Source organism: Dipteris shenzhenensis, chromosome 30 (assembly GCF_047967505.1).
Source record: "Dipteris shenzhenensis isolate YYH24624 ecotype China chromosome 30, Dip_SZ_1.0, whole genome shotgun sequence".
Classification (NCBI taxonomy): Eukaryota; Viridiplantae; Streptophyta; class Polypodiopsida; order Gleicheniales; family Dipteridaceae; genus Dipteris; species Dipteris shenzhenensis.
In genome coordinates, this window is record NC_141625.1 from 8,650,815 (window position 1) to 8,660,275 (window position 9,461).

General features: G+C 48.4%; 1 protein-coding gene across 2 annotated transcripts; it reads right to left on the bottom strand.

Moving 5' to 3' along the window:
- Window positions 1-268: 268 nt before the first annotated feature.
- Window positions 269-7,011, bottom strand: LOC147881678 (uncharacterized). 2 transcript variants are annotated; one of them, XM_087401187.1, is made up of 6 exons: window positions 5,479-7,011; window positions 5,043-5,120; window positions 4,312-4,431; window positions 3,804-4,205; window positions 1,881-3,691; window positions 269-1,798 (listed from the first exon to the last, which is right to left on the bottom strand). In XM_087401187.1, exons 1-6 carry the CDS (start codon window positions 6,211-6,213, stop codon window positions 523-525), a joined length of 4,422 nt encoding a protein of 1,473 aa, XP_087257313.1. In that variant the 5' UTR covers window positions 6,214-7,011; the 3' UTR covers window positions 269-522. The 2 variants fall into 2 exon arrangements, with proteins under 2 accessions (XP_087257313.1, XP_087257314.1); XM_087401188.1 differs by lacking the exons at window positions 5,043-5,120; window positions 5,479-7,011 and adding an exon at window positions 4,599-5,003.
- Between the last annotated feature and the right edge of the window lie 2,450 nt (window positions 7,012-9,461).

A 9,461-nucleotide genomic window follows, 5' to 3' on the forward strand; every position in this document is an offset into this window, starting at 1 on the left:
GGATGCTCTCTCCAGTGGCAATAGTAAGCACATGAGTCCTGCTCTGCACCCCCTGTGCATTGCTGCTCGTTGGGGTCCACAAGCTACGTGACGGTTTGTCAGTAGAATCTCTCTCTCTCTCTCTCTCTCTCACACACTCTGGCCAGAGAGATAAAGGCTTACTGTAGGGGAGTTTATTTTGATTACGTTTAACCCTATGCATGTGAAGTAAACCAGACAAAACCACATTCAGTAACTCTGCAGGTGCCAAAACTCAGCTTCCACAGCATTATCATTGATTGAAGAAATGCCTTGCAACCTTCTTCATTGGAAAGCTTTTGACTGTATAGATGCCTTATGCTTCTTCAATTACACAGGCAACTGCCTAGACAGGCCTAGGCGTAAAAACATATCGAGGCATACCAAGGAACAAAACAATACCCTTGCAGTGTGCTCTGTTTTTAACGGATCATATATCATCATAAGAGCTGTGTGCCCCTTCCAATTTGAGTAATTTGAGTACCACCAGCAGCAGCTAAACCATCACGAAGGCCGCCGCCGTCTTGGTGCTACATCATCATCTCCCTCCCGAGTGCTTGCTCGTTTATGGCCACTGGTAGGCCTGCCATCCTTGCTAGACAGCTTACTGGAATCTCTCCTCCTGTCATCGTCTCTACCCCTGTCTCTCCTGTAAGCACTCCCTCTATTATCTCTATCTTTGTCACCATCTCTTGGACTCAGTTTGCCATGATCACCCTCTTTAGAACGTGAACGAGCTCTAATATCATCTTCTTCATCACGCCTTGCTCGCCAGGTCTCAGAGGTACCATCTCCCGACTTCCCAGCAGCCACAGACGAGTTCAACAGCACTCTCTCAGGAGGTGACTGCCGTGTTCCTGCCAAAACCTGTCGATCCCGTTCATCCATCAGTGAGGAGCCATGAACAACGTGAGGTGAGGTTCTCCTTGGAGGCATTCTAGGACGAGATAGGGGTCGCTTGAAGTCCCGATCTCGAAAAGCATCTACCTCCCTTTTATCATTGGACCACTTTGAGGAAGGTGGAGGAGAACGCTGACTTCGTGCAGCAGTATTCGAATGGCCAAGAGAACGATGGTTGGGAGGTGGTGTTTTTGGCCTTTCAATTCTCGACTCGGGCCTGAAATTGGGTGTTCGATTATTCAAATTGGGGTGGTCCAGTGGATGCATCAACCTGTGAGGTGACTCACTTCTCCTCGACTCCATTCCTCCACTGCCAAAAGGAGGCCCTCGATACCTGTCCATCATCCCTCTTCCAGCTGGTCCACCCCTCTCAGGCATACCTACTAAGCCAGGCCCGACACCTGGTCCTAAACCTCTTCCTCCCACACCCATGCCGGAATGGGAGCCAGAGCCCATCCCTCTTTCAGTTGCTACACCTAACCTCATTGGGAAGTTCAGCCCAGCCTCCGTTTCAACAGTAGGACCCCTGCTGACATTAATAAGCGGTCCACGACCACCACGACTACCTCCGATTGTAGATCGCATAACTCCTCTCCCAGAAGCAATTACACTGCCAGCTTTTGTGATTGTGCCATCAGGAGCTACAACAAATCCACTACTCTCTACCCTTGCAGCTGCCACTGCTGCAGCATTTGCAGGCCCTTGAGAGCCAAAATCATTGCCTGGACGTCGCCGCCCAGGACCCCATGGACCCAAGGAACCACCCTGATTATCAATCCACCCACCAACCCTCCCTCTACCATGGATTCCCGCTACCGATCGCCCCCTTCCAGAATGTCTGCCTCGGCCAACGTCACGAGAATCAAGACCATCGTCTAACCTGCAGTGGAATTGTATGACATTAGACAGAAATCGCAGCACAAATTCATCAACATGACAGAATATAATGTAAACTTGCTTACCTCCTTCCATGACTAAAATTGTCCCTGGTACGTAAAGGCTCATCAGAATGAGGCCTATCCCCAAAAAAAGTATCTACTCTAGATGTGAAACCATCTCTAGATGCACCTCGTCCAGATCCCAATCGGCTCCCAACTAGAGCTCCTTGAGAACGAACCATGGAACCTCTTCCAGGAGTAACCCACGGCCCACCACGTCCACGGCGAGAAGGCTGTTCTTTTGCAGCTCTCAATGCCTCTTCAGCATTTTCAAAACCCTCTGGCAGCTGATCCCAACCTGTGGCCCTGGTTCTCCCTGATGCATGCTTCTCTAAACTTGTAGTGGGGACCTGACCTTCATCCACAGAAGCTTTAAGATCTTCTGATTGTGTTTTTCCAGAGTTCTCTTGTGGCTCACCAGCATCTGAGACAGCTTCAGCTTCCCAAGAGGCAGGATTGACTTCAAAATCCTTCCAGTCACCCTCATCTTGTGCCGCTGTTGGGGTTCTTTCATCTACATCCAATCCCATATCATCTGCATCTCTAAAATCAGAATCACCATAATCAACATGCTCCTCTGCTTCAGGTTCCTCTGGTAGCTGTTCCCAACCTGAGGAGGCCTTTGGTCTCAATGAAGTCGCCTGCTTTTCTGACTTCAATCCAGGGATGTCACTATCCTGAGTGTCCTCCTCGTGATGCTCTTCTTGAATTTCACACTTTTCATGAGCCTCTGCACCGTCTGAAGTTGTTTCCCCCTCCCAGGATGGAGGGTTATAGAGTTCAACATTATCTAATGCAGCCTCTGCCTTCATGTTGCTTGCATCTTGTGGCAATGTCAATGTTCTTTCATCTACTTCTACACCATTATCATCTGTATCCCTGCAATCCGAATTTCCATAATCAATATGTTCCTCAGTTTCAGGCTCTTCATCAGCTTGCATTGTTTCAGGCTCATCATTCATTTGCACAGTGCCTATATCCTCTATACAATCATTCGTTTTTTGGTCATGCCCGCCCTCATCGGACTCATTACTGGTGGATGTGGAGGGAGGTTCCTTGACCTCACCAACTTCACCTTCCTTGCCTGCAGCTTGTTCACTTAGTGTCTGCCATGCTTCCATTTCTGTATTCAAGTCCCAGTGTAGTCGATCATCACGCAAGCCATCAGAATTAGATCTCAGTAATTCTGTTCCCTGAGCAGCACGATCTTCCACAGCATCTTGTATACTGTGTCCGCTGGCCACTCTTATAGACTCACTTGATGACTCAACAAGCATCTGGACATCTTCTACACCAGGACACTCCTTCACACTTGTGGTGGACGCTTCTTCTTCTTCCACTTTGTGACTCTCATCATTTTGGTATGGACTGGGAGAAGGCGTTTTTGGTGGTGGGGAAGAAGAATGCACAGCCATGCCCTGTTCCGACTCCACTGTTTCTTCTACATTAGGTGAAAGGACAGAACAGATCACAGCTACAGCTCCATCTCCAGTGCCAAGCTCCCCACCTTCAGAAACCAACCTTGGTGGTACAGGCGATTTCAACTGTGGGGATGAAGATCCACGAGAAGGGGACGGTGATGGGGCTGGAAATTTGGGAGAAGGCGACCTGGAAAGTGGGGATGGAGACTTAGGGGAAGGCAACCTTGGTGCTGGGGATGGAGGTGAAGATTTGGGTGATGGCATTCTCGGCGATGGCGATCGTGTTCCAGGCGAAGGTGAACGAGGTGGTGGGGATGGAGATCGCATTACTTCAGCCATTTGTATTCTGCGTTTCTTAATTGGAACAATTGCTGGTGCATCATTAAATCGCCGCCCAAGTAGGGCTACTCCTGACTGGGTTAAAAGAACCACAGCAGAAAGTTTCAGCACTATAACACATAGACAAAGAGAGGACCTCCAGAACCCTGAATTCGAAGACAAACAAAAAAAGGCTTCAGGAGATCACCTTTTCAGAGTCAGTATCCTTTGTCTCAGTTTGAACAGCCTGAGTAGTACTGTCTTTCTTCTCACTATTGCCCAGACTTCCACTTTCAGAGGTATCTTCAGCTTTCAATGTGCCATTTGTTGTACTGGGCCGAGATCTCTTTACTCCTTTACCACTTGCCTGAATGGACTTTATGGACCTTCTCGTACCCACATTATTCCCACCTTGCCTGCTGGTTGCAGCTTTATTTGCACCTCCTTTACTCTGACTAGAACCGCCATTTTGTAAAGCACCTTGTCCACCACAAATGAAGCATGGCAAAGATGGGCAACTGGCAGAAGCTTTGGGAGACACAGAGTTCTTGCATGCAGCTGCACAGCTTGGATGAACAACAGCCAGACTGTCCTGACATGGACAAGGCATCTACAGCCAAAAGTTTTATGGGCAATGTCAACGACAATCAAAAGCAGTCTTAAGATATTAGCAACAGTTCCAAAAGAGAAAAATAGAGGGTTCAGTGTTCACTTACAAGGTCATCAAGGTCTTCGTTATCCTCACACCCACAGATACAGCAGGCCTGCCCATCAGTTTCCATGTATGCGGATCTAGCCTCATTCCAAAGCTCTTCTAGCTTGGCCGCTCCTTCCCCCTGCAACAAGCACAAAAAACCATGTTAACTGTGGGGGTGGAATCCTTAATAGCTGTCTACATTTTTATGCACTCTGTGACACCCCTGCAGTCGGCTCTAATTTGATAATAGCCTGCCAACTCTAATCTGATAACAGCCTGCCAGTGCTTTCATCTGGAGGCCATTACCTTGAGGCCGTCGGGTTACGAGCATTAACAGTTCTCTAGGAAACTCCTTCCAAGCAAATGCAGCTGGTAGCATAGCAATGTCTGTTGTGGGAGCCTTAGACAAAAACAAAGCTGGAGAGCATGAAGGCACCCATAGCCCCTATGTCTGCCTTTCAACCCTCACAGAGGCTGATAAATTTCCATCCATCCCTGTTTGCATGTTCTACTTGCCAAACAGAAGAAAGCAGCAAGGCTCCCTGTCCAGCTCTGGGCTCTGTATTAACCTAGTTAAGATTCCCTGTCTGGCTCTGGGTTCTGTTTAAAGCTATTTAAGAGGCAAATGAGCAAAATAATCCAGCTTCTGCCGAGAAACCTCACTAACTCCTGCACACATCCTGTCCCAGTGCCCAGTAAATTCCTGTTAAAAAAGACATCCTTCAATTGTCGCGCATGCCTGGGACTAACCTGTTCTTCCAACCTGATTGCAAGAACCTCCTCCCTCTCCACCATTAGACAAGTTGAGCAAATGTAATCCTCACGAGCCTGCAACACGGAATCACCAGAACCATAATCAGTAGACCCCCAGAAATAATCACAGCTTCCTCCCCCTGCTGATCAGAATTCAGCAAAAAAAACCCTCTGCAGCAGTTTCTCCTGTGGGAGCTCAAACAAGGCAATCCTAGTAATATCTTACACATTAGGCGTACGACCACAAAAGAAGATAGTCAGACCGTCCAATTGAATTTAGTAATGGCCTGACAAAAAGGAAAGCATTGAGAAAAGCAGTGGCACAGTTGCGAGTCGCGACCCTTAGTCCCGGTGACACAATTCAAGTCCTCATAAATTCATATCTACCACAGAGGACGCTGGTTTCAAATGAGAGTGGAATATTAATATTAACCTGTTGGTCCGCAAGACCATGGCAGTTTGGGTGTTCCAACCCACCACACCGCTTGCACTTGGCAGTCACCTCACCATTCTGTCTGCAAAGCCCGGCTTCACCCCCACAAGCCAAAGTCCGGTTTGAAACCCTGCTCGCCCAGCTTTTGAAGGCAGCACTGCGCAAGAAAGTGACAGCTTTTCCGGTTCCAGCTTCAATGCGTTTGGTCAAGTTCTTGAAAGATATACTCCGTAAAGATCCATTCTCAAGCCTGCAGATAGCAGCCGTAAACGACAAGCCAACCAGTGTGTTCCGTCTTGCACAGACATAGGCAGTGACCCTGGCATTTGAGCTGCCAAGAATTCCTGTGGCAGCTCGGAGTCCATCTGTCCTGGCCGAGGTAGAAGCGTCCGCCGCTCCCACGGGCGATCCATATTTTCCGAACAAATAAGACCTGAATGCCGGCAGGGCGTCTGTGGTAAAAGCGAATCGCAAGGCACTTGCCCTCCCGTCGGGATCGTCTGGACCCTCCGACACAAATCTTTGTTGTCGAGGAATCAGAGATCGCTTCAGCGGACCAGGCAATCTGCATTCAACGACGTGCACATGCTTGCCATTGCTCTCGCTCTCTCTTCTGATAGAGAGCACAGCGCTACTGCAAGAACCTGCTTCTTCTTCTGATTTCGTGTCCTCCTTTCCCCACCGTTCAGACTTCTTTCTGGCGAAGCCAACTTGATCTGATCCAAGTCTTCCCATGATCGCGACTCTGTGGCCGTTAACCCTAAATCCAAGGCTTACAATAGACAGGAAACTGGTGCACCGAAGTCATTCTTTCTGCGACCTGACCTAAAGTAGCCATGACTTAATGCCTGAAAGGCTCTCTCTGTTTGAGAAGAAAAACGACCAACGAGGGAACAGACATCTGTAGAGGTGTTTCGCTTGAAATCTGAAGAGAGGGATTGCCTTTTCGCCAGAACCACCTCGGATGTACAGTGCACACCGCATCTCCCTGCGACTGTCCAAAAGGTTTTCACAAATCCCTTCAGGCGTGCGACCTGGACTCAATGTCCTTCCGCAGGCTGTGGCGCGTAGACCTTGAACCGTAATTCTGCACTGGCAGACCCTGTACCTTGAATAATGGCAGTATCGTTCCAGATCGAGCACCGTACGCTGCCCCGCCCTGTTAAGACCCCCGGCCTCCCATCACCTGAATGTGACGCAACGCGTCTCGGCCGAGCTGACCCCTGCCGTGCCCGCTGAAAGCCACCAGATTCCGCGTGAGGGCTACTCCCAGGAGTTAAACCTCTCTGCTCCGGCCGCCCGATATTCGCGCAAAACTAGCCAAGAGGCGCTGAAATTCCCGGAAAGCTACTAGGGGCGGAGATCGGGGGCAAAGGGGAGGCGAAGGAGGGAAGAGGTGCGGCACGAAAAGCGAAGGAAGATAAGGGGAATGGAAGCAAGGGGGGAGGGCGATGGAGGAGGGAAGGATGAGAGGAAAAATGATGATAAAGAAGAAGAAGAGCTTGAGAGGAAGACGAAGACGACGAAGAAGAAGAAGAAGAAGAAGAAGAAACTGATGAAGATGATGAGATGAAGAAGAAGAAGACGACGACTAGGCTATCTATTGCCAAACCTATCCCCGAACCTCCCCCCAGGCTCGGCATTCTCTCGTCCCTTTAGTCTATCTCTTGCCAAACCTATCCCCGAACCTCCCCCCAGGCTCGGCTTGTCCCTCCCTCACCGGAAGGGTAAATGTGAAGGGGGGGGGGGGTTTTGAAAAAGGGAAGAGATTCCTCTCATTCTTGCGGAGAAGTCGTCGGCGGTCGCGACGACGAGACTACTCACCATTGGTCGGACACTGTGCTACTAGAAAAGGGCGATTCCTCCACGTGGAGGGCATTGGGGAGGCACGTTCGCCCACGTGGAGGGCGGGGGCTGTGAGGAGGGAGGGTAGAGGGGAGGCAGAGATGGGCTAGGCACATTTTCCTTTTAGTTTAGGCTGTAGGCAGGCAGCATAGTGGAACCAAACCCCTTTTCTGCCCTCTCGTTGAGCCACATGGCACACTCTAAAAAGTCCCTCATTTCTTGTTAGGCAGGGAGTAGAGTGGCTTGGAATGAGATTCTGCCCGCCCAGCCTGACACCGTTCACGGCTGCCTATCCGGTTCTAGTTTAGAATATGATGTGGCTAGGCCCTTTAAGGTGTGTGGAGCACACACCCGGAGCACAATCTGGTGCGCGAACACATGAGGCACTTTCCTCCCAACAAGAAAGGCCTATTCGAGTCATTCCCCCTATACATCCAACCCCCACCCCTGGTTTATTGCCTGTCACAACCCGCCAAGGCTTCCCATTGGTGCAACTAAGGAAGACGCAAACGCACACAACAATGATGATATGATTAGAAAGATGGAGAAGCAAAAGGAGGCGGCAAACTATCTATTGCCAAACCCATCCCTGATCAAAACCTCCGCCAACCCAAGCTCAACATGTCCCTCCCAATCTCTTCCTTTTCCAAACCCTCCCTTTTAAGTCATCATAATAACCCTCCTTCCATTTACGACGGTTAAGTTTCCACCATGTTCAAGGCCTCTCCTTACAGAATTGTCCATACGTACTTCTTATGCGAACGAGTTAAATTTTCATACAGGATATGGCGGTGGCTAGAAGCTGTATTGAAAAAAATTGGTAATTTTGGAGCCATATTTTCACCCAAACATTCCACACCGCTTGCTTGTTTCCTACCCTCATCGAGAACACAAACGAGCACTAACCATGGTCCTCACACCATAGTCCATCAACCCCTGCTTGTAATCCACACCACGTGCTACATAACCAACTTACATAAGGCGCATGCTTGTAATGCCTTAGACAGCTGGAGCACATCACACCACCATTAAGCACCAAAAATGTCAACCTACTTGTCTTACCCACTCCAAATAGATAGACCTTCCACGATGCCAATGCACCAAGGCTAACAAATTTGTACCTTCGAAATCAGAGAGAGACCAAAAATAAGCTTCTCCTCAAAAATTGGCCTTGCTAAAGAAGCCCCTACTAAAATCACAAAATTTGTGGTATTAAGCTAATAAATCAATACCCCTCCCAGTGTGGAACTCCTCCAACCATTAGCATTACTACAATTGACCACCACCACTCTTTAGTGCAGGCTAAAAAGGAGTTTTGTCATTGTTTGAGACAAGAGGGAACACAACTAGATGACTTAGGGAGCTTTATTTAGCCACATACACATGGGAATGTGCTCTAAGGGGTCACCTTTCCCCAACAACGCACATCCATGATGCATGAGTGCATATCATTTTGGGGACTTTTGTGCACACCATAGGCATCATCACTCAATTGAAGCATACGAATTGAGGTGACGACGCATCAATGTACTTAACTTGATGTCATTTATGCAAAGACAATCGACCTTCCGTAAGTGGAATGCTGAAGTGTTCATGCTTCCATCACATGCACGACGAGGATGCAATTCAGATTAGGCCTACACTTATGGATTGCTAAACACAGTGGAACATTGCCACACACATGCTTCCATTCTTTTGCAACAATCATGATTTAGAGTGGCTTTTAAAAATGTCCACCTTAAATTCTTCAACCTATCTACTACGAGTTCTCAAAATATTTGTATTGCACCCGCATGTGAGGAAAATTGTGCATTCCCAAGCTAGGTGACAAAGATGCAACCTTAACAAAATATTTTATAAAATGCCTATAAAAACTAATAAAGCCCACAAAAGAACATGATTGAGTCAAAGTTTGTGGCTCTAGCATTTGCTGAATGGCATGAATTTGTTAGGAACAATGCAATAATAGAGAAATAATGCAAGAAGTATAGCCATATCAATTCCTCAATTACGAGGGTTTTAAACTAATACCTCATCCCTTGTGCTTGGATTAGTTAGCCAGACAAAGCATTGGTGTTATTCGTTCTTTTTTCCTCTCTTTTTTTTTTGGGGGGGGACCGGGGGGGGGGGGGGGGGCG